Here is a 25,931-nt window from a genome sequence, read left to right as displayed (position 1 = left end):
TCAAACGTGAAACGTCGAGCGTTGCTCGAAGCGTCGTAGAAAAGGAGAATCAGAGCCGGTGGAGTGCCACCATTGTTTCGCCCTTCTTTAGAACACTCTCCGCATTAACGTCGTGAATTGGTACAATGCTGGGAGCTTTCTCTTTCACTCCTCTTTTGCCACTTTTCCCTCCCTCCTTCCCTCCCTCTTTCCATCTCCATCTACTTCCTGCATTTCTTCCTTCTTCGAATCCGCTCGCTTATCGACTACCTCTACCGTACATCCCTATTTTTCGATCTTTCTGCCAGTTCGTATCTTTCATTGTTCTCGTTTCTCTCTTTCGTCTCTCGTTTCTTAAAGGGGAAAATAGGAATAACAAATATATATTTTATTTTTTCACCTAAAGGGTCTGGGGCTAATTATAAATAAGAAACGAAATTGAATTGCAGCTGGGGCGATTACGTTGGGAAGTCGAATAGGGACAGCTCGACTCTTCGTATTTCCATGATGGTTTACAAAGACAGGGATAAAGAGGAGAGACCGGAGAATGCTTGAAAAGCGCAAAACGCTCGTTATTCGAGGATAGCGATCATCATCAGGTCGGAGCCCGGGGTGACAAATGAGGGACATTATCTGGTCCGGCCGTAGTTCGTCGCGGCGTTAACGATAAATCGCTATCCCGATAATTAATATCTCGTCTTTGGTCGCATCGTCCCATTATAAATAGTGGTAGAGCATAGGGTATCAAGGTGGATATGTTTCTGTAATAGCCTGCACGTGGTCATCGAAAGACGAATCGCAACTGGCTGCGCGATTTTACGCGTTCTGTTCTTTTATTCGTTTGTTTTCTATTTAACTATTTCGATCCTATTAGGATATATACGTAGCTTTTTATTTATTTAACATTTATATTTAACATTTCCGGTGTTTGGATCGATACTCAAAAGGATATGAAAGAATCGGAAGCTTCGATGAAATGTAAATATGTATATCCTTGATCGAGAAAGAGATCGACATTGCAGGTGGGCGGTATCGGAAGATGGAGACTCGATAGATTAGTTTCTGTGAAAAATTTTCGAGCGCGTAAATACAAAGAGTCAACGTTACGGTGATCTTGGTCGGAATGGAATTGCAGCGATGCAAAGCTACGCGATATTCGATTTCTGTTTGTATTTGCTCGGCAAGAGCTTATATCCGTATCCGATCAAAGTTCGTTGCGTTTCGAGATATCCGACTGGACTCATGATATCTCCGGTATCGTGATGTCAAAACGAAAAAAAGATGAATGTCACCATTGTAGATAACTTAGCAGTGTCAAAGACAAGTGCGTAGAGTTACTGTGATAATAATATGTTTTTCACCGAGTGACAGCGAACAATCACGTACGACGATTTTACAAAAATCATGTCCTCGTGATAAATTCGTAGTTTGTTCCCGAATGGCAGATGTTGATCGATTGCGAAGAAATAAGACGAAATGTGATATACACTTGAAATGCATAGAAGACGATAATATTAGATGTGATAACGAGCGAATAGTTCGAATCCGAAATGGATGGTTGGCTGGACGATTGTTGAGAAGAACGAAAGGCTATAGCCGGAACAGTAACTGTACACCTAAGCAAAAGCTTCGCTTACTCGGCTGTTTCAATTAAGTATCGAACTTTCGCTGACGAGGCACGCGATCTTTCGCTCCCTCTTTGGGCGCACCCCGTCGCCATCCTTTCCTCGTTAACGCTTAGCGACGCGACATTTATCTTTAGCGATAGGATTTAAAAGAACCGTGTTGTATCTCGTTTTTATTTTGCTTCACTTTTTTGTACTATTTTTCTTTCTTGCGCTTCTAAAAGTTGCGCGTTCATTACGTTACTTTGAGCGGATAGCGTGTTAATTAAAACATAAACGCTTCGTGTTTGTCACATTGCTATGCACCTCACGGTAGGACAAATCAAAGATACGAGGTCATTGTTTCGAATACGATTCCAGAGGTATAATATGACACGCCTACGAGGTACCCCGATAAAAATAGATTTGGCGGCAATTGCGTATTCGTGTGCATCATTGTCGTTACGCAATATTTGTCAGTGGTTCGGGAAGTGGGTAGTATGTTGAAGAGAGGAAATTTTGGTAGCAGATTCGCGGTATTTTTATGTGGTTGGGGCGCCCGCGCCAGTGGCAGCCAAGCAGGCGACCCATCGAGGAAAGAAGCGGCAAAGGAATTTGCAGGAGATGTTGGGCGAGTATCGATGGCTGTCTGGCAAACGAAGTGGTCCAAGGGAATGACATTTAGGGTGGCATCGTGGCGCCACACGAACCGAGAATGTCTCGCGTGCTCTTCTTCCGCGTCTGGTTGACGGTGCGAAAGATTTTCATTGAGCATCACCGTCGACATCGTCAAAGGTCGTCTCGGTATAAATAACCCTGGCGCCGTTGTTGGCTCGTTCTCGTTTCCCTGCTTCGTCGGTCAATTTTTTAGCCGCTATGCGTTTCACCACATTTTATAGCTTCACGAAAGTTTTGCTCCTCCCTCGATCGACTAGCATCGAAGAACCCACAATTGGACCCATTAGATCATCTAATAAGTTCGAGTGGTTCATTTTTATTTTATTTAGAATCTTTAAGGTTCGGTATGATTTCTAAAATACAATTATTCATAAAACACATTAGGAACACCGGAGATTATAAATATATAATTATTAGGGCACGAATTTATTTGACGACATGATGTACATGTATGTTGAATTTGTTGTTTCTCGGTAGCGTTACGAAGTAACGATAGGAATTACAAAGTGCTCGAACAACTTCTGAAACGTTTCTGAAATATCAGAACTTCCTCCCTCAAACATCGGTTACGTAGAGTGACTTGAATTAGATACGGCCTGGATAGACAAGTGCATGTTACTGTATACAGAAGCCAGATAAGAGTCTTTCATTCACAAGTAATTTCCACTTTTTCGTTTTCACCTTCGACTACCCATGACTGTATAAAAATTAAAATTAAAACGGTCGCTTGGAAACGATTGAGAGGTTTTCTGTAAATTGATACGACAGGAAATAGCTTCCCTATACTGAGTATTCCAAAAAGTTGGGACCGAACTTTGGAAACATGTATTCATCAAAGAAGATTCCAATATTAAATATTTATCAACATCTAATTGACACTATGCTTTATAGTAATGGAAGATCAAAACTAACGGAAAGTATTATTTCATAGGCACGATAATTTTGTTTCTTTAGATCGTTGAAGTAGTATTATGTAGTGCAGTGTGGTTGTTTACTTGTCGAGGTACTCATCGCGATAAGTTGGAGTTGTCTCCCAACTTAGCTTGGACTTTAATATTTCGTGTAGCTTTATTAATCGTGGACTCTCTCGAATTCAGGATTTTCGACCAACGATAACTCAAAGAACGCGAACAGTATCCATGAGTACAAATGTTTCACGTTTGAAGAATTTAATCAAATATTTCCATTTGTTTCAGAGAATTTTGAGAGTGCCCTAGACGAGTGGTCGTTGTTGTTGCTGTTGTTGACGTCGGCTTCGTCGTTCGGTTGTTGTCGTTGTGGTGGTGTGGTCGTCGTGTCGGTGGTGTCAGTGGTGTGTGTGGTTGGCGTGGTGGGTGGTCAAGGTGGTGGTGGGGTGGGTGGTGGGTGGGTGGTGGGTGGGTGGTGGTGGGTGGTTGGTGTGGTGTGCGGGTGGGTGGTGGGTGGTGGTGGTGGTGGTGGGTGGTGGTGTGGTGTGTGTGGTGGTCGTTGCCGTCGATGATCACCGTTGTCGCTGCGATCACCGTTCTCATCTTCATCGTCGTTATCCTCTTCGTCATCGTCATCGTCATCGTCATCGTCATCGTCCTCATCGTCATCGTTCTCATCGTCATCGTCCTCATCGTTTTGTCATCGTCAACGTCGTGGGGGTTGTCAAAGGGTAAGCAAACGGATGTCTCTATAGCCCAACTTCTCTTCTCAACCCTTCTTCTCTCAAGTTGTTTAGCTTACACGCGACAAATCTACGTAGAGTGTTCACAAACTCGAAATCACGTTTAGAACTTTGGAAGAAGCTCGATGTTGTTTCTGTTCTTCCACGATTCTCGTCACAATGCCCCTCGTTTTGAACGATTCATTAATAGTGAGTTACCTCGGAAACCTAGGAAATATGTACTATGGAGTGAACGATGCGGTTTTGAAATTGTCTATAGCAAGGGTGCGATAGGTGTATACAACATTACGATTAGAAACTAATCGCTATGCCTGATGTATCACTTACGTCGTTTTCGATCAGTGGGACACGACGCAACCAAGAGACGAACATTGCCGCAGGTTTTATTGTTCGAATGAGAATGGGAAATTATGAGTTCGCGTGTTGTCGCGTGGCGATACGTCGTTAAAGTAGGATATCGAATGCACGATCACGTTTGTAGGCTTTTCGTAACACCGAGTTGCTTTCGTCAACCGGGAAATGGTAATACAGTTTACGATTATCTCTCAGAGATATTCGAGGCTTAGCTTATCGAATTTCGATTGAAAGAATTTCCAGTTTAAAGGTTTCGAAACTTTTATGATTTCGAATGTTCAAAGTGTTGTTCCAAGATTTTCGTTAAAGCCGTTTTTCTATCATTGCAACTGTCTCTACGATAATCGGGCCATCTATTGTCCAAAAATATTTATAATCTTAGACTTAAAACGTAATAACAAATCAATTTCCATTCTTCCAAATATAATTATTACAAATATAAACGTTATAGAATTATTATCTAAATATTTTAAATCCTACAGACAAATTATATCGTCAGCACCGTGGATGTGTAAGTGCTATATAAGAATATACGAGCCGCATGTGGTTCATAATCTGTAATTTGGCCACCATAGTTCCGTATATTGTACGCCTGATAACACGCGTAAACCTTCGAAAAGCAAAAGGGTCGGATAGTTTGGGACGAATAATAGTTTTGGATGCGACATAATCACCAGGGATACTAACTCGTGAGGTGAGTTGAAATTAGTCAGGAACGAACTGGCACGCACTCCTGGCAGCTCTTTTCGTTATTTGGAATGGCTTAGGTTTACGCGTTTCCTCTTGGGTACGTTCCGTCATGTGGAAAGAGTCCTTTCCCCCCTGTGTTTCTCTATCTCTCGCTTCGAGTTCCACCGGTTGGACAAAAGCCGTTTGCTCGTAGAAGCATTCCGTCGAGACGGAGCTAACTATACTCTCGATATTCCGTTGTTTTGCATAAAAACGCAAGGCAGCTGGGTTCTTCCATTTCTCGATCGCTCAACCATCTTTTGCACGCTTAATCATGGCACTAATCACTTTTTTTATGCATACTTTGGTCTATACGGTTAATTAATTAGTAGTATTAACGAGTCGATCCTTAATTAGAAACTTTTGTAATCGTAGAATCTGTAACTTTTTAACTGTCGAATCTACACAATCATTTTGTATATTTCTTTCGCAACGATTATTCGTAATCATCCAGATCATCTGCGGATATTAACACGCATATCGTACGATTTACAAGTTAAAGGAAATCAGATTTTTTCGCATAAAATTTCCGAGAACGTCGCAATGCGTTGTAAACCGGAGGACGTCATTGCGTTATCGTTTAGGAATCCTTGATCTCTTAGAAACGGTTTTACATATATCGGTTCTCTTGCGGGTTTTCGTTTCTCCTAGGGGCAAACGATAGCGTATATTTCGTAGGAGCGAGATTGTGCTTGGCCGAAATGGACCTTCGCTGCAAATGACTATCCGTAATATTTTTTCGCAAACGACGAGGATGGCTTTTATCGTATGTATAAAAATGGAGAAAGGAACACTATTTGCACGATCTTCCTCCAGAATTCTTGCGAAATTTCCGGACCCGAAACTCAGAGGGTCCTTTGATTAAGTTGCTTGGCCACTCGCTCGGTCAAAACAACGGCGATAGGACGTATGCTGTTACGGCTTGATGGGCAAAATACAATTCATGAACCCTGGTAAATGTTTTTAGCCGAGCAGTCGAACAGAATCGGATCGGATCGTTCGTATTAGAGATAAAATTCGTCGCCGCGACATTGTCTATCGTGCAGGCCGCAAGTTGCCCGCGTACGTGTTATCGCCTGTGTCCTTGCTTTACGACAGTCGCTTTTGAGCCAATAAATCGTTTTACGAACGCATCCAATATCCCCTGAAGCAGGGGATTTCGAGATTCCATTGGAAGGTTGACAAATTATGCGGATTTTCCGAGAGTCGAAGGTGAAATAGTTTCGACGGTGCGAAAGTCGTGCTTTTTATTCGTTGGCGTGTTTTCGAGGGCCGTTTATCTAAGATTTATAGCAGTCGTACCGAAGAAGTCAAGATGCTCGGGCCAGACGACGTTGTCTTATAAATTAGGTGCTTTGAGCGTGAGCTTAAAGACAACGACGGCTTTTCGTCAAGCACAAGAACGGCGTCAACGTCGACTCGAGGTTGAATCGGTAAGCGTCTGTGAATAATCGAGCACGTCTCGCATTAGCCGCGGCTGCCCTTATCTCTGCTTCTCATTTGTAGGGCGTACGCTTTATTGCTGAAAAGGCTGCTTTTGCTTTCTTACCGGGAAAATTTATGCGAGTCCCGGTTACCGTAATGCGTCTGCCACCATTTCGCACGAAGTACACAGGTAGCAACGCTAATGTTTATTCTACAATTTGTGTGCGATAAAGTTTCATACCTCGAAAAACCAATCGACAAATTGCATTTTCTGGGAAAATTATCCAGCCGCTTCCTTATCTCCTTCGAAATCTCTAAAATCGCTTCGACCATTGAAACATTCGTACTTTTCCTAGCCTGCAAATTTTACGATCTATTTGGTATTTACCTATTTTATATACCTACTTCATATGGGTATTTTATATAGATATTTCATATAGGTATTTTATATAGGTATAGGTAGGTACCTATTTGATATAGTACGTACATATACAAGTACATACATAACGGTAGAAACAACTGTTTGTGTTGTGACGTTTTCGACGAGACGTTGTAAAACGACACGGATCGTTCGACGTTTAATCTCCTTTTATGTCTCGCGTAAAGATGTAGAAGTTGACTTTACGATCGGTCAAATTCACCTAGATACTACAAACTTTCGTAAATCCTGTCCTTGAGGCTCTTGTGTAAACAGATAGATAGGTAGTGTCGGAGGTTACGAGGTTGCTTCGTGCCACTGTTTCTTTTTTCTTCAACTTTTTTCAATACAATAGCAGATCCGAACGACGAATTTAACGAATTCTCGGATCGCAGTTATACAAACGTTCGTTCGTTGTTCGCAATTGAGGATGTCGAAAGCAAAGCTCGTGGTCGATCTAGAACATCGACGATTTGACGACAACATCGGGCAAAGCAGAGGAAACCTTACCTATGGTAAGTTGCAAATTGCTTTAGAGCCATTCGATAAGAAAAGAGAGAGAGAGAGAGAGAGAGAGATAAGTAGGACGATTGATTCGATAGAGACGATAACACGATCGCTAATACAGTCGCTAACGGTGTCGGAGTTCGTGTTGGTAAATTGGCTTTGCCGTTCCCTCGTCGCGTTGTTCTACATAAACCTTCTCCAACTATGGAGATAAGTGTAACGTCAATGGTAAAGGGAACTAGCAGGAGAAACCACCGTGGGAAAGGCGGCTAAAGGATTCGAGCTAGGAGAAGGCGCACAGGAACACTCTTCCGTTTATCGAAGCAACTTTGCTGGCGGCATAAGTTAAGTTTACGATATCGAACAGGAGCACGTAGAGACAATGAAGGCGACGTACAGAGAAGATCGTCGATGAAGGGGAAGGAGGGAAAGGCGAGTTAAGGAGTATGCCATCTCCCTAGAGAATTATGAAACGCGCGAGTTAACACCGGATCCGAGGGAAAGAGCTGTAACGCTCCAAAATTTGCATTCTCATTTGTATGCTTGCGGTTTGTAGCAGTTTCACGAGTCGCTATGATTTATGGAAAGTCGTCCCCTAGATAGAGAGCTACCCAGCCTCTTGGCATACAAGTTGCTAAATCGCGCGTTATTTTGCTTAGTTGCCTCTGCTTTTTACCATTTCTGCCCTTCTGCTCCTCTTGGAAGCGAGGACAGGGTTGTAGCGATTTTGTCTGGTCGAACCGCCGCGCATTCGTCGTCAGGCTCCGCGACGATTGGATTGTTCTCGAACGTTAGCTTTCTAGCAAGGATTGCGAAGAAGGGCGGATGATACGATTCGTTTCGAAGGTACGGAGAACATTTTAGCCCGGTCTCGGTAGGTTAATATGGCCGTGAGTGCTCGTCGTACTCCCATTCGCTGGTTGCATTTGAAACTACACGTTTTTCAACGCTCTCGTCGAGGGTGCCTGCAACAGACACAAACGTAACAGAGTAGCGATGAAGATGATGAATGCTGGCCCTCGTTACTAAGCTAGTAACTCCACTTTTACACGACGAGGGTTCGTAATTAATAGAAAAAAAATTTTTGTCGCAGGCTATGAAAAAATTAATTGCACGATTGTCTTTGTTCTGATGTTTTTGTGCAAAATGGTAACGTGACCAGTAAATTTTTAATAATTTTAATAAAATAACACGTAAATTTGTAACGTGTACGTTCGGTATTTCCATTTATTATCACCTACACTAGTTACACGTCGTATCGAGTTTACGTTTACGTTGCTAATTTCGCGGTTCGTTAGGATTTTATTGCATTCTTGTTCGATTTACTTTCAAAAGGTGCTGTGTTCGTCGAGAGAAGCAAGTTCCTCCGTTTAGTAGGCAGAGCGAAAACGAGAATGTCGTCCGTATCGATAAACATCGGTGGATGAAATTTCCCATTGTCCTCGTTGTTTCTCCGATGCAACATCGGTGATAAATCGTGGGTTGTTTTGGCGGCGTGGAATAGCGTAGTCAAAACACGAAGGTTGAGGAAGAAAGCGGCGATACTTGCCATCTCCTCGGTGTGTAATTCTTGGCACGCGATTTGTATTTTCTGTTTTATATAACACGTACAATAGGAACATGAAAATTTTCTATGGGAAATGTTCAAATATTTTTATGAACCAGTGTACACACGTTAAGGATTTGTATCTTTGTCGAAGCTGAGGTTTCATATTTCGCATCCACCGCATTTTCCCACAATAACAATCACGTTTCATCTACGTCAGTCACCAGTACCACTCGCAAGAATATCCCGCTGATTCTTTGCTTTACGACGCTTTCAACGTGTCCAGATTTTCGTAAGAACCGAATTTCCGGCACGGTGAGGTCATAGTACGAGAAACGTCGTTTAGATTTTTCAGTGGATGCACAGTTAATGTTAATTTCAATAGCCGTTGTTATGGAAATCCAGAAGAGGAATTATTCGGAGGAATTGCGCGTGCAGCTTTTGCAGTGGCGCTTCGGGTCGCTTCGCGACGTTCGTTGCAAACGTTGCTTCAATGGCAACGTCCGACAGCTCACTGTTCTTTCTCGGTCGCGGCTTGGCCTTTTCGCCGCACGATCTCGTCGTAGTGACATCATTCGAAACACAGCATTAAATCTGATACTGGATTATCGATGACGTTTCTACATTTAGGTGGTTTTCAACAATTAGCTTTAATTCAAAGAGCCAATCGACCGAGTGGTAGATACTTGCTACTCGATTCGATCGGACACGACCTCGGAGAGCCTCGGGGAGTCTCGGGGATGACCGCAACCGAAGCCACGGGGTTGGCAAAGTCGAAACTTTCTCGCTGATTTCGGTTTCGAGCGAATCGTCGCTTTCTAAAAGTACTTCTCGTTAATAGACGCGTTTCTTGCTTCGTTGATCTTCCAACCTTAGAAGGTAAGCCTTAAAAGGTCAACAACAGGGAATCGGAAACATTCACTCGGGCGTATCGCGTTTCACTAGGGTTGAAGGGGTTAATAGCGCAACGCAGTTTCTAACGCGTACTTGACAAAAGATCGAAAGAGGCAAGCTCAATTTTCACGCGAACCAGACTCGTCGTGTGCAAACTTTTTCAAGTACGACGACCGGATTCCCGTTTTCCTGTATCGCTATAAATAAGCAGGATCGATAGCAGTGGGGCAAGAGATGGAGGCAGCGGTCGTTGGTAATCATTTTCCGCAGACAACGAATGTGACGCGTCGTCACAAAAACATTCCCGAGAGCAAAGCAAATGTCGTGGTTACGCTACGTTCCGTCGCGCAGAAAATTCAGAATTGTACTCTATTTGCAAAGCGGTTAGAGGCAAGAGAAACATTTCCGATGTTTCGATTATATTTAGATCTCTGTTTAGATTGGAAACTCGAATCGACTTGGTCTTTCAAACGCATTCCACTTTTTCGTGCTAATCGCTTTGGCTTTGACAAGCTGTGCTGCGAAGAAAAAGACCCGAAGCCCTGTCAAAACGCTTACGAGTTACCAAGCTTCCCGTCGAGACGTAGAAGTTGTGATCTAATTACGAAATTACTCGAAGAAACGCGATCGTGTTCTATCGATTGAAAATCGTCTATTGAAATGTATGGTTAATTTCGGGAACTGTCGATGGTCGTCTCGTATTTTTAGGAAGTTTCTTCGATCGGTCCTTCGCATTTCGAAGCTGTCTAGCGTTCCTTTCGATCAACTGGGAAATTAACAACCGAATTTACGTGATGATTTATTTTCACGCGCGTACATCATGTCCACTGTCGTCGAATACGCATTTCTTTGTTTTAGGTATCGCGAACACGACAAGAACACGGAGTAGCGATTCGGTGAGTGAGATTTCGTAGAATTTCTCGTAAAACATTTTTTTGCAAACAGAAACGGAGGAATAAAGATCGTAAAAGCTTATACTTGTATATACGAGAACGTATTTCATTGCGCAGGGCGTTTTAAGCGTAAAATCTGTCGATTTGATTATCATCAGTTTATTGACCACAGAACTATTCGAAAGGAGAAATAAAATTGTTAATCCGTAAAAGAACAATTTCTTTGAAACGTTGAAGAGGAAAAAATGGGGTTTTGGCTACGAAATCCGATTTTCCAGGCCACTGTGCAAAGAAGGCAAACCGGCAAGATCCGAGAATGGGATGGTACGTCGTAGATCGTACAGTGGAGGAGCATTACTTGTCCGCGCAACGTTAATACCCCGATAATTCATTCTAAATCCAGCAAATGAAGCGACCGAAGTTCTCGCGGCGCGACGGTTCGTAAAGCGTTCTAAGAAACGGACCAGCTCCGTTTCTACGCGGCCGTCGTCGCTTTGAAGTGCCACCATCGCGAAATCTTCGACCAAAGAAGACACGGTCTCGGTCTCGTTTTTCTCCTCTTGTTCCGCTTCCTGTGTGCAACGATGCGCCAGAGTACGCGTGGCACGCGCGCCGCTCGTTTCCTGCTTCTTCCCCCTGCTCGAGGCTCGAGACGAGTTCGGTGCACCAGCGACTTCCAACCGCAGATGTTTCGCTGGTTCGTAAATCGAACTTGCGATCTCGTAAATTTCCTCGTTACGCGAAACACACGCGTAAACGCTTAATGCTGGCGTATCACGAGTAATTTTCAACTGCGAATGTTTTCCTAGTTCCACTATCGGCGGCGTCGGCGTCTCCGCGACGCCTGACTCGTGGACTGAGTCGAACTTATCACCGATGATTCCTCTCCATGTGCGATCGAAATTTCTGTATCAGATTTGACCTTCATCTTTCTCTCTAAAGAGATCTATCATTTCTTAATTCCTCTATTAACAAATCGTTAAGTGTTTGAAGTAGAATATCTGGTTACTACCTGCAGCTTTCCCATTACAATAAGTTTTCTACCCTTTATATAATTAGACTGACTTTAAAACCGTGTCGCAATGGTAGCTTTATAGGGCGACTAGTTATACGATCGTAATTCGTCGATGAGAGATGTTCGAGAGATTTGAATCAGAGTGGTCATTCGTGCCAATAGCCCGGCCAGCGTGGGCGAAACCTGGCCGTTTACACTTGTTTCCAGGCGATTTAGACGAGGAGATGTCGTGATAGAAGGTCGCCGATTCTCGCCCCGAACTTCCTCAGGATGAGATCTTTAGGGAAGATATCTAGGGAAGGGAATTGCATTCGCCTTCCTACGAATTTTCTAGAACGTGTTTTGGAATATTTGAAATTCTCGGTTGCGATCCATATCATTGGGCTGTATTAACTCAGCGAGAAGCATACGAGTGACACGGTTCGTTAAGATAGTTCAGTCCGTGGTCGGCGCAGGCGTTCCATCGATATTCCGAACAAGTTCGCGGAATAGCGTTGGAACATCAAGGACGAGGCAGCGTCCTCGTTTAGTGGAAAATGTCTCTGGGGAATTTTATTCGGCTTTTGTTCGTTGGGATAAAAATCTAAAAATATTTAAGCGGATCTCTAACCACCACGACGCTATATAATTACAGTATGACTTTTCAGTAACCTCTGTAATTGGTGTGTATTAAATAAATTGGACTTGAGTCTTTCTAAATGTCATATTATTACTATATAGATATTCGTGTAAAACGAATCCAGTTGTCTTAGCTATAATCTATCGAATTGCATCTCGACAGAGATTAGCGCGGTCGACAATGTCAGAATATTTTCATACGTATCTTGAATTTCTCAAAACATTGCTCTAATATTGCCAAAGAATCGCTGAAAACCCTTGGGTTCGCTACGCGCGCGTCTTCGGAATTTCTAAATGTGCCAACTCTAAAATTTCTCTATGGTTCGTTAGTTGCATCGCAATTATATCGCATACGACAAATACGTATTTCTGTTTGAGAAAATTCATCAGAAATTTCTTAGATTTGCCGTTTAGAAGTAAGGCGTTAGAATGTCATTTCATGATCGTAACTACTTTACCATTTTAGATAATATTATCCGCCTATCTACTCTCGAAATTCGCGAAATTGTAGCAGATCTTCCGTTTTTATTTATTATTAACGGCAAAATCAACTCCACCCCTTTTGGTGCACATAAACCTGTATGCACTACCACGTGCATTAAGACCTGATCAACTTCTTTGATTTGTGGCCGTCAACTACCAAAATATGCTACAGCACCCGAGATCCATTAAATGGAATTATTAAATTAGCAAATCGATACGCTGAAAATATCGGCCTCCTCGGACGCTTCAAACACATATAAAATGTAGCTCTACAATATCCTTTCATCACGTAAAGCTTTCCAATAATATTCTTTTTCCCGTTCCTCATCCCCTTTTTCTTATTTTATTTCGTTGTCTTTTCTATATTCACTTTCTTTTCTTACTTTTCTCATTGCGCATATTATTATATTCTTTCGTACTTATTATTGGGCTCGGCCCGTGTAACAATAATGATAATAATAATAATATTTGTTTGCGCGAATCTTGTCGTTGGATTCTCATGCTTAAACCATTAAGCGTAGGAGTTACGTACAGTGGCTCACGAAAGTACAAGTTTTTGAACGTTTATAAAAATTCAATATGGATATATTATGTCTGTTATAGATACAAAACACGTTGAAATTTCTTCAGCAATGTAACTGCAACGAGATGTGATTGTCACGATCATGCTGCTGGCTTATACCGACTTTATGAACCCTCCGATCAAATTGGCGAACGAACTAATCGGGATGCGACGTCTGCTCGATCGTTTATTTTCTCTATCTCTTATTAGCGAAAACAAAGAAAAAGTTTAGTCAATTAGTATGGCGCAGGATCGAGAAAGTTTCTCGTTGAATCGTTGTAAAACGACACCGCGCGGATGAGCGACGACGTTACCACCGTGGTTGGACCGTCGTTTAAGAAGAGACGAAACAAAGGCGCCACTGGCAGCAGCGAATAGGTATCGAAATTCGATAGGGAAAACGAAGAACGATGGTTTTGCGAGCAGAGGCTGGCTCGTAAGCAGGTGGTTTCGTCGACGTCGTCGCGCAACCTGCCCATCGGCAAAATCTCTAAAACGAGCTGTCGAGTTCTGCCGATAGTGCGAGTCTGTCCGCCGAATATCGGCTTTTCGTTACCGAATGCATTTAACAGAAAGGCGAGTCGGAGGGAGGAAAGGAAAATCGACGACGAGATGTAGAATAGAGAGGTTGTTAGCGCGCTTCTTGGATGGGTTATCGCGACGCTAGTCTTGCAAGTACCGAAAGGAAACGAGAGGAAAGTTTATAGTCGCGATAGCAGTCGCTCGGTCGACAATCTCGTAGCTTTCCGCTCCCTTCGTTTCTTCGACAAAAATTTGCATTTTAAATCAAAGGGGATGCACTCGAGACTTTTAACGATGTCACTGCTCGTCTAAATTCCCAAGTATTTCCAGTGCACCGTTCTCTGCGATTCTACCCTTCCGCGACAATTCGCCTACGCGTTTCGCTTCCTTCTACGTGGATTGTGTTCAGCGTTTAAAAGCAGCCGTATCGAACCGTAAGGAAAGGCACGCGAGTGGACTGAAAGTCAGCTGAGCCAGGATCGATGTTCGAGAAGCATCGCGTGCCGGCCAACCGTTTCAACTCGTAGCGTTCTGGCTATCGTCGATCAAGCTCAGGTGTTCCTTTCGTAACGCCGAACATCGCTCGCAACGCGTGTTCCGACATTACAGTCACGATGATCGGTAGCCGATCGTTTGAAAGTTTTATCGGTCGAATAATTTTCATCGGTCGCTTCGCTAAAGCTTCCAACGAATCAAATTTCATCAATACGACAATGGTGTTTCGGTACAGCGATATCTCATTACCGTCCCTATGGAAAACGTTCAAATACTTTGGTGAGTTCGTGCAAATTGAATTTGGCATAACTTTCCTTATCTTTATACGTTAGCCATTGTACGGTTCTCTTCGTCGCGATGCACCGTGTACGAATTCGCATAGTAGGTCGCGTTTCAAGCACCGTAGAACACAAACTTCCACAGAGTTCCATAGGCTTAACTAAAAGTTTTGTCGACAGGAGGACATCTCCGAATTGTGTGTATTTGGTGCAATTGAGAGCGACTGGATTACTTTTGCGCAATTAGAGAACGCAGCCTATAATCGAACGGCGCGTCGCGTTTCGTCGGTAGAAAAGTTTCCACGAGTTGCCGTTGCCATCGCGTCGCGACGGTTCCGCTCCTCGTTCGCTGGCACAGACTCGAGCCGGTGCCTCGAGTCATTTTCATCGTATACGCGAGAGTGCCGGTATAAGGGAGAAAAGGGAATGGTTTGTTCGGCTGAAAAGACCGACTCGGCAGGAGTAGGAGGGAAGAGGCGGAAACTATGGTGGAGAGATCATCCTAGATTCCGGAAGGGACGGGTAGAGAGCAAACGAGACGAACAGCCGGCAAGAACGGAAGCTTTGATGCGAATAACCAAGAGCTCTCCGTGCCAGCTGCGCGAGTAATCGAGGCCTCTTTCTACGATGCACACGCGTTGGACGAATTAAAACGAAAATATAGTAATCTTCGGTTAGTAAATGCGACTTTGGTGTTCGGGTTCGCTACGTTACTCTTATCGAGAAAGGTACTTACTTACTCGCCATTCTAAGAATTATCGTCTATCGTCTCTCTTGGACTCGCTCGGTTTTTAAATGCGTCGAGGACGAGAGAAACATCGAGCGCGAATAAAACGAAGAGTCTGATCGATCTTGTTTAATCGTAAGTATGTAAGAAAACATGATCGTGTTTGGTATCATTTTGGTAACTGAGATATCGTCGATCGCGGGTTACGGATAGCGCTCCGTGGTAGCAGATCGAAAAGTCTATGAGGATAGTTCTGCGTCCATCGCGAAGGGCGAGAGTGCGTTTATTAGCCGAGAATTACCGAATTTCGTTGAATTTTCCATAGACAGCAATTTCATAGGGTCGTTTAACGACAGGGATCAATTTGCCAGTCATTCGAGCGGCGTAGTACAACGCCGATGAAACCGAAACGAGATTGATAGATACGCGCGAAGGGGTGCGAAACAATGCGGCTGTCCGTTGGAAGCCTAGCGGTGCGACGAGGTACGAGAACTCGGCTATCGTAACCGTACCGTCGCGTCGTCGCGTCGCTCCGTTGCGAACGCGGTCGTGCATGCGACTCAACCAACCACGAATACGCAACCGGTTCGTTGCATAAATATCGTTCGGTTCATCTACAAGGCGCGTCCATCCCTCGCCGGCTGGTAAACGCATTGATTTATCGTTCCATCGTTAACTATGCGAACGCCACACATTGACGTTCACGCTCGTAAATCCGCAACGGCCTCCATCGTGTTTTTCTCGGCTTTTCCATATGTTGCATCGCATCGGGGTAAAGAAAACGTCCGTCTTTTCCTTGTTATTTGCCCGCTCCTTCTTCTTCCATTTTCATACCTTAGCTTCTTATTTTTTGGCTAGAAAGAGAAATCTATTTGACGTTGAAATAGGCAGAGTCGCAACGCCCTAGTAAATTTTTTCCCAAAGAGGTCGACTCCATTTTCGAGGAAACGAAAGGGGCTGTTGGGAGAAAAGCACTTTGTCGTTGGACGGCGGCGACCTATCGACAGAAAGAGAAACGTGACGCCTGGCAAATTGACGGGTCGTCGGATTCGCAAAATCCTCCGGAGAACCGTTCCACGTGATCGACGTAATGCTCGTCGCGTACCCGAGCTCCTTCGATCGAAAGAAGGACCGAGTAGGGAGATGCGAGGTCGAAAATAAGAAGACAGAATGTCGACGGCTTGAAATAGGTCAGTCTATAATACCATCGGTGTCTTTTCGTTTAGAGGCTTCGTAATTCGTCAGGCCGTGATCGAGACGATTGTCAGCAAAAAGATTCTTACGAACGTCTTAGATACGAACGTCTAGACGCGTAGCTTTCGTCTGACGTTTATAGAAAATCCTACCTTTAGCCGACTGCCGTTTCAAGGTCTAGACGAGATGTTCTTTTTGCGAAGAGGAACGCATGTCCTTTAAATAGATTCGAATCTATCGGTAACGGTTGGGGCCGCGGTCGTTGTCGTTTCGTATAGGAGACGTCTCGCGTCTATCGCTTTCCCGAGCTATCTTTAAAATACAGCGACGGAGATTCGCGTCTCCGGCGGTCTCGGTTTGCGACAACGAAGTCGTCTCGGTGTCAAAAAACCGGTCGGTAGTCACCGATCGAGTGACGCGGAGCGAGAAAAGTGCGGACGGGTCGAAACGAGACGAGAGGAGGCAAAGCGACATTGCTCGAATGCGAGTTCAACGGCGGCATTTATTTTCGGCCAATTAACGGCATTCCTCGACGGTGGCATCTCCTCGTTGCATAACTCGTCGGGGAACGACGCGACGCGACGGGACGAGCGAAAGAAATGGCCGCGAACCGAGAACAACGGAGCTGGCTGGGCAAAAGGAGCGGAGAAAAGCAGACGAGGCGAAGACGCGACGACACGCGACACCCGAGGCTTTCCTCGTCTTCCGCCGCGATACGTTCTTCGTCTTCGAGAGGATACGATCGAGTCGCAACCTCTCAATTTGGAACTTCTCACAAGGAATCTTAGCTTTCTTTCTTTCGTATCTTTTGGCGATTTCGCCATCGAAACTGAGACGCATCGAAAAAGTTGCTTTTACCATTAATCGCGCGTTTCTCGCACGGGCACAGCACGAGATTAGACTTTTAAATTTCCCCGGCAAAGCGTTATTCTCGTCGCGACCATGCGATGTTTTACTATCGTATCGACGGAATGCGCCGAATGTCAGGCAAAGGAACACTGTCGTCTTAACGGTGTCGACGACAAGATTCGAGCTGGAAAGCGTAGGCGCTGTAACGAAGACGAATGAAGGAAACGCAAATTACTGTCTTTCACCTATCCGTACGTGTATAACACCTTGGTAATCGACAAAACTCCTTTGTTATCGATATTCGCTAACCCCTGTCAATTTTACTGAAAAGATGCAAAATATCGAAAGTTTTGAATTGTCCTAATTCCGATGGCCAAGGAGGGATGGTTAGGATTGATCGGATCGCGGTCACGAGGTCCGATAATCGGTGCCCTCGTGACGCAACGCACGCTCTTCCAAGCACAAACTGCATTGCGAGTCCTCGAACGAGAAAAAATATAGACGAGTGCAGCGAGTGTCTGTTGGGGTGGCGAATCGAAAATCTGTTCCAGTCGGAAGTATCGACTGTGTGACAAACGAGTGTGATATTCGTAAGTATTGGAATACTTGATAAGTCTAAATAATTAGGTTAAATCTAAAGTTAAACAACCCCTTGAATTATTATTTCGTTTGAAACTTTAGACTATAAAGTGTGTTAGATACCGTAATAAAAAGTTTATCGGTCGTATATCGTGAAACTAATTAGGGTTCGTGTTCGTTAACTCGGACAACGTCCGAGATTCGCTGAGAAGTCACGGAAACTGAAATAGTTGCTACAAAGTCGAAAACGTCGGACTCTAAATACGCAAGCGCGACGAGAGCATCTGTATGGCCTTTCGTTTGGAGTTTTCGTTTCTGGACTAACTGGCCACTATAGTTTCCGCGGAAACATGCACTCTCCTGTGTTCGTTTTTACTTTCGTTCGGCCCGTCCGTCCATCTATTCGAGGTTCACCCAGCATTTCGATCTGCCGTCGGCCGTTTACTCGCGGGCTCTCGAAATTTCGGTCAACGAACTTTCGAATTCCTTGGCGCGTTTCCCTTCTGTCGCGTTGGCAGTTCTAGGCAATCAGCCTCGTTCGTCGTTGGTAATTATCGGTGGCACGCGCGGAGGTGAGACGTTTCGCGGCCGATTCGGAATACCAATCGAAATTAATTACCGTGACGAGCTCCACGATCAAATTAACCTTCGATAACGAAGCACTGCGCCGCGGCACGACCCGGGTCTATGCCCGATCGAGATTCAACCCCCTGCTTCGCTCTCATTCGCTCGAGTCCAGTCGATCCGCGGTTGTGTCACAGCTGGAGAGAATCGCGGTACAAACATGCCACGGACAAGCGATACTTTTTTTTTATCGCCGGGCTTTCGTATATTCCGGATTTGTCATTCGTATTTCTGCCCCTCGGTAGATAATATCGATGGTCGTTGGTCGGAGTTATCGAGGGCGTGAGACCCCTTGCGTCCTTTGGCGACGTTTCGTTCCCTATCTCTTAGCTCGTACATCACCTCTGACAACTAAAACCGGTATTTACGGTCGAGTCCTTGGAACCCCTATGCTTATGCTTTTGGTTCGCTTACGATTCGCTTGGCAGGAAAATCCTTCTTTAAAATTTTCATCGTTCTTGACTTTTTCTTTCTTCGTTCGTGGCAAAATCTCTAGCACCAGTTTGCTTTGCTTCGCGACCGAGTGCGGTATTGCGATGGGCGGAGTTGAAATTTATCGCGAGGAACTTTTTACCCGACAAATGTTAGTAGTGGTGGAAATCGTTCGAGCGATGCGGAGAAAATCATTTTTGCATGCGAATTACGTCAAATCGAGGTAATTTATTATTTTGACGCGGAGTAAGTATCTGGGTGAACAACTTTTTAGCAAGAAAATATATATTTTGAAAACATTTTTTAATGGCATTGCCAATTTTCACTGAAAACTCGTTATTACAATTATTTATTTAATTACAATTATGCAAGGTTGATTTTGTATTTCGTAAATCCCGTTTTTTTCTGCACGACGATCTCCCCTGGAAATTATATCACACGTCGAACGTGTGCACCAGACATTTTCCTGATTCGATGTTTAATTATTTTTCGACAGCTCTTGGATGTCCCGACCTTTCGTTTCAGAAAGGTTCGCCATTTGCTCTCTCTGATAAGCAGTCGGCGTGCGGCACAGAGGCTGGCTCGCGATATCGTGCGCGTCGATCTTTCTCTCATCTTCCCGGCAATGCCAGCTTTGAAGGGTTTCTTCCTCCGCGCTGACTCGTCGATAGAGCGCGACGCGACGCCGAACAATCGATGGGACGATGGTTGTAAAGTCGGCCATCGGGGAGGATGCTGGCGCGCGAACGTTGAACAAGGGAATTGGATTCGCTCGGAATTTCGAGGCGTTAAACCGTACGAAGGGAGAAGACACGCTTCGAAGCAATTACAGGCGGTTGAATCGACGCCGCGAAATTTAATCCGGGGCTCACCGATTTCCAGGGGATCGATATAAAAAGTCGGCCGACGAGGTGGTAGCCTCGTTCTCGAGATATCTGCCGATGTCGGGATACGGCGCAATTACGCAAATGAATTCAAACGGTAACGAATCCGGCATTCTCGAAAGAATTAAACGACGATGATTTTCTGAGTCGGTGCAATTACTTTGGCCGCGGATAAAGGGAAATGGGAATACGAGGGCGACGCGAGAGGGAAAACGGTGGGCGAGAGCGCGAGCGCGACCCACCGAAAACACCAGCACCGTCCTCTGGGAAATACGTCTTGCTTCGCCGGTGGCGAGAAAATTTAATATCCGAATCGACGTTCGCGGTTGCAGCTGTGCACTGTGTACACTATGCGCGGTTGACGTCGTCTTTGCTCGACGAAACTCGAAGCGATCCGGTCCGAGTATCGACGGATGCGCGCCACTCTTCTCCGCTTCGTTGTCCTGTTTCTTTCCTCTTGCCTGCTACCATCTGTCGTAGTAAATACCTAGAGTCTTCTACTAGACGATTCTGTTATCGGGCGTTCCGCGAGTTAGCTACCGCGCGACGTAACTCCTTTTTCTTCGATGGAAATTCGTTTATCGTCAGTAACAAATATCGCGCAGATGGTAGATTTTGGCTCGAGATCACAGAAAGTTCGAGATATTCGCGATATAGATGGTGCGTACGTGGCTTACTTTATTTAAAGAAAGGAAACTGCTGCGTGTCTTGTAATTCGATAATTGGCGATTCTGCTCGAGATGCTACTTATATTTTTGCGAATCTTGCTTGACGTTTCGAAAGAAACGTTGGAGCACAATTACTCTAGTGTGGCCTAAAGAAAATTGACGATCGTCGATTTTTTCTTTCTCTGCCGGAGATCAAGGTGTCATTCCGTAACGACGTTACTCCAGAGTAAATTACTTTCTGCGGCGAAAAAGACGTCGCTTCCGGCTGTTGGCGACGCTAGAAACGGAACAACGGTCGACACGATTAGGACGTCGTTAAGTACGTTAATACGGTAATACGGTATACTCGATTGCCATTCCTTGTTACGTGTATCTCACTGGCAATCTCTTGGCAACGACGAAAATGAAGTTTCCCACGGTAATTTGTCCGACGTTCAGCTACACCGATGTTTCGTTTCCTCGTTCTCGCAGTTGGCACGACACTGAGACAAGAATTGTTTTTCCCTTATGGTCGTGACGACGAAAGATGGCTGGTAAGTGGGTGGAAAGCAAGGCGAAACGGTACAAGAAAGTGAGGAATTTCGAATTTACTTTCAAACGTTTCTCGTTCACGACAGAATTGCTGGAATTCTGTTCGCGAGCTCCAATATGGATTAGATACGATGCTATTTCTATCGACAAATACATAACTTTGGTCAATGTGGACTCGGCATTAACGCACCTAGCCGATCTATTCCTTCCGATTGCATTTCGCGCTATCGACCTGCCTATGTTGCACGTTCTAGTATGCATCGGTGTCCGCAAGAATGTCCGTCCCAACGATATCGACGAGAAAGCACTGGCAATACATTGGTAAAATCCAGCCCTCGAATCGATATTGGACGACGCTCGACGCGATTCCTCGTTGTCGAGAGAATTATTGGTTTTCGTTCTACCGTTTTTCCAGCATCGCAAAACGACATAATGTCGGCGATTCGTCTAGATTTACTAGATCTGTGTCCACGAAACACGCGATCTTGTTTGTGTAAAGCTGCGTTGAAAAATCCAAACGTATGAACGTTACGTTACCGATTAACTTTTTCGTCACGGCGACTTGAACTTTTCCTCGACAAAATTCCTCGTCGTTGTGGAAATCGCTTCGACTCGCGTTTAAACATACATTTACGTTGCCTTTTCTATTTTGATTGCAGATCTCGCCCGCTTCAGATTCAGTCGTTCGTCATCGAGCGTTCACAATGGCCGTTCGTTTATGGTAAGTTTTCGACGACGAGTCAGAACATGGTCGTTTTTCATAATGTTTCGCCGTGTTGCCAGTCTCGTTTCTGACTAGCCTGCACTGTTTTTTAAACAAACGAAAAATTTGACGACGACCGTTTCTGATGCGAACCCCTTGATTCTCCGATTCTGATCGAAATCCACGAGAAACCGTTTCGAAACATTATCTCGAAGGGACCTAAAATCATAATTATCCGCGCAGGATCTCGACCAAGCCTCTTCGGTTTAAATCCTTAAATCCTTCTTATCCGATGAATTATGCCGACGTTAAAACGGTCTAACGAATTTCGCCGAGCTGTGGTCGAGCGAACGCGTGCACGTACGCGTTGGAGACGATCCAAGGTGGTAGCGAGCAAAGGAATGTCGTGCCTTCGGCGATAAGAACAAGAAAAAGAGAAAAAAAAGAGAGAAGCAGTGGTCGTTAACTCTTCGAGACATCAGGACTTCGATACTCCGACTATGCTCCTGAACTTTTCGAAACATCTCGAGCAGAGACACGTATTCTCCACGTTGCCGAGATCGAAATTTCATATCTCGAATCCTCCATTTTTCCTCAGATACCCATGAAATTTCATCTCGATCTACCGACGTGGATTCGGACAATCCAATTCTCCTCGCTGTAAGTCCAGACAGACGAGTGCCCCGAGTCGCGTAACTATCTTGGCGCGAGTTTCGAACGAAATACGCACGAACTTTCGCGTAATTGCGTAATTGGTAGCAGGTGTCGAGCGAAAGATTCGAGCAGCGAACATGGCCGTCAGTGAAGAGAATTCGAACGATGAGACGAGGGGTGGGTAAGAGGAGGAAGTGACACGAGGCGAAAACTCGAAGAGAAGTGAAAAGATAGCGGAGTTGCGGTTCTACGAAACCGGTGTCGGTGTCAGAGTCGGCATTCGCGTCTGCGTCTGCGACGATCTCTATAAATAATTGGGGGAATCCCGCGGTAGCAGAAGAAATTGCCGTATTCCACGACAAACGTGGTACACTGTCGTCGAAATATTTGCACGACTTCCTCCCCTTCGCCTCGTCTTCCTCTAATTTTGGCCGGCAAACCGTCGAAAACTCTTCGACCAGCGGACGCTCGTCTTCTTTTTCTTTCGCGACCGAGAACGTCTGCCCGACTTTGCTCCAATTTCTATTTTCGACCGAGACGTTGAAACTTTCGAGGTAGATACGTTCGCGATCCGACGCCGACCGATTCGACGAGGATCGAAACGCGCGTCGTTCGGGGCTTGTCTTTGTCATGGTCGTTGTTGGCTGTCCACCTATCGGGCTATTAGCGTTGAAAGATATTCGTTTTCGTCCTGGCGATATTTCGTTCGAAGACCAACCACGATTGACCAAACGTTTACAAATGAGAAGCACCCGGTCTATCGATAAATTCGTAAATTCTAAGGATCAACGATTCATTGCGAGGAGTACAGTTAGTTACATAAATATTGAAAAAACGTCCGTTATATTTTTATTACATGAAACCGACAGAACATTTTCCCAAACTAATAGAGCAACGTCTACCTATGTTCTATGTCGTAGACGAATCCAGCGCGTATAAGAAGCGAGCAAAGCGACGGAGCGGCAGCGGTGTCGTCCGGAAGCGAAGGCCGGAGAAGAAGCGGCGAGAGCGTGCCAGTGCCGGTGCCGGTATCGGTGCCGGTGCTCGTGCCTCTCGACGGACCGAGGAAACAGGGACGAGAGACTACGTTTCCTTTCTGCCAGGTGCGCTCGTATCCCCATCCAAAGTGGCTAAGAGCGTAAGTCCTCATCGAGTGCACCAGGAGTGCTCGAGCGGAGGGGAGGTGCAGGTACAGGTGCAGCAGGAGAGACGAGCACCGAGGCGCATGCCTTACCTGGGGCCTGATATGACAACCCGGCTATCCGCCATGTTTTACACGGTTGAAGTCGGGGACACCAGATTCACCATTCTCAAGCGGTATCAAAACCTGAAGCCAATCGGTTCCGGGGCACAGGGGATCGTTTGGTAAGTGATGGCGATTGTCGTGCAAATCATCGACCATGTGTCGAAGCTTAAATAATTTTAATTAAACTTGAAGTCGTAAGTAAAGTAAGCGCAAGATTTCCTGCCGCTTTCCCACAATTTTGACTGATTTTAAGAGAAACCGACGACGCACGCGAAGAAAGCGAAGAAGCAGATGACCGAGTGGCTAGCACTCAGCCCTTCCATGGTTTCGTTTACATAATTGAAACGCGATTAGAATTGCCGTACGAGTGGAAGGTGTGCAGGGTCGTCGACGACTCGCCATCGATCGATGAATCTCTAATTATTATTTGCGCGCGTTTGTTGCAGCGCGGCGTACGACACGGTGACCGCGCAAAATGTCGCGATCAAGAAACTCTCCAGACCTTTTCAGAACGTGACGCACGCGAAGAGAGCGTACAGGGAATTCAAGCTTATGAAGCTGGTCAATCATAAGAACGTAAGTGTATATTTTCGTCGTATCGGATGTACACCCACGTTGATAAGTATTGGAAGACGCTCAAGTGCGAGAGGACCCAGATATTCCAGCCGATACTTAGAAACGGGAGCGTACGCTACCTTGATTCGAATTTCTGGTTATTCTCTATTCGACAGATAATCGGTTTGTTGAACGCGTTCACGCCGCAACGGTCGTTGGACGAGTTTCAAGACGTGTACTTGGTGATGGAGCTTATGGACGCGAACCTGTGCCAGGTGATTCAGATGGATCTGGATCACGAGCGTATGTCCTACCTGCTTTATCAGATGCTGTGCGGCATCAAGCACTTACACTCGGCCGGTATCATTCACAGGGTAAGTCGCGAGTGGAGATTCGATTATTTTCGGTCACGACCAGATTTACGAGTTGTCAAGCCTTTTTTTTTTTGCGCCTCCTATTCGTTGGTTACGCGTAGGATTTGAAGCCGAGCAATATCGTGGTAAAGGCAGACTGTACGCTGAAAATTCTCGACTTTGGCCTGGCTAGGACCGCTGGGACAACCTTCATGATGACGCCGTACGTGGTGACGCGATACTACAGGGCGCCGGAGGTAAGGATAAGAAAAAGAACGCGAAACGCGAACTCATAGCACGCATATCGGTATAGCGTTGGCGAATAGATCAGGATACAGATCATTTCTTATAACGTCGATTTCATCGATTCGTGTCGCGAGTCTCGATTTTCGCTACTAGAATCGCGCCAGTTTCCGCTCGTTTCTCTCTCGACACACCGTGTACACCGTGATCCGGACGATCTGTCGTCTCGCAGGTGATCCTCGGGATGGGATACAAGGAGAACGTGGACATTTGGTCGGTCGGATGCATAATGGGCGAAATGATTCGGGGCGGTGTGCTGTTTCCCGGCACGGATCACATCGACCAGTGGAACAAGATAATCGGTAGGTCGCCGTGATCGCTTGCCCGTCTTCCATCGAGGAACGTGCGCGCTTTAACACGCGCCCGCTGGACGTTTTTGCAGAGCAACTGGGAACGCCGGCGCAGGAATTCATGCAGCGGCTGCAGCCAACGGTCAGGAATTACGTTGAGAACAGGCCGCGGTATCCGGGATATCCGTTCGACAGGTTATTCCCGGACGTTCTGTTTCCATCGGACTCGTCGGAGCACAACCGATTGAAAGGTGAGCGATCGGAAAAGCTTCCGCTCGAAGCGGTTCATCCTTCGCTACGTTTCTTCCATGCCCGTTTTTTCTTCTCGTTCCGTGTTTCAGCCAGCCAAGCCAGGGATCTATTGTCGCGCATGCTCGTGATCGACCCCGAGCGACGCATCTCCGTCGACGATGCTTTGCTGCACAATTACATAAACGTGTGGTACGACGAGGGCGAAGTCAATGCCGTAAGTGTCGTCGATCCTTCGTTAATCTCGCAGTCTCGCTACCGCACTCGCCTCGCCTACATACGTACCTTCTTCTACTTCCGTATTATCCCTCGACCACGTTTTCACGTTTGTAAAGGGGGCGGGGTGAATGGTGACGGTGGTGGGAGAAAGAAGGAGAGTATCGATCGGCGACCGATTCGAGTCGCGTCTGTCGAGTGGTTCTTTCTTTCGAGAGAACGA

General features: G+C 45.4%; 1 protein-coding gene across 2 annotated transcripts in view; it reads left to right on the top strand.

Moving 5' to 3' along the window:
• LOC117237534 (stress-activated protein kinase JNK) overlaps positions 1–25,931 on the top strand; it is a 38,046-nt gene that overhangs the window by 11,362 nt on the left and 753 nt on the right. Inside the window, exons 2-9 of one of the 2 annotated variants that reach the window (XM_033501593.1) lie at positions 21,799–21,860; positions 23,417–23,861; positions 24,189–24,318; positions 24,474–24,671; positions 24,773–24,907; positions 25,126–25,255; positions 25,336–25,494; positions 25,585–25,709. In XM_033501593.1, coding sequence (XP_033357484.1) covers positions 21,799–21,860; positions 23,417–23,861; positions 24,189–24,318; positions 24,474–24,671; positions 24,773–24,907; positions 25,126–25,255; positions 25,336–25,494; positions 25,585–25,709 — 1,384 coding nt within the window. The remainder of the gene's footprint in view (positions 1–21,798; positions 21,861–23,416; positions 23,862–24,188; positions 24,319–24,473; positions 24,672–24,772; positions 24,908–25,125; positions 25,256–25,335; positions 25,495–25,584; positions 25,710–25,931) is intronic. The other variant, XM_033501592.1, reaches the window with a different exon arrangement.

This window comes from Bombus vosnesenskii, unplaced genomic scaffold, assembly GCF_011952255.1.
Source record: "Bombus vosnesenskii isolate JDL3184/JDL3185 unplaced genomic scaffold, Bvos_JDL3184-5_v1.1 scf7180000013379, whole genome shotgun sequence".
In the NCBI taxonomy this organism is placed as follows: Eukaryota; Metazoa; Arthropoda; class Insecta; order Hymenoptera; family Apidae; genus Bombus; species Bombus vosnesenskii.
Note: the sequence above shows the minus strand (reverse complement) of the source record. Positions and strands in the feature narration are given on the sequence as shown.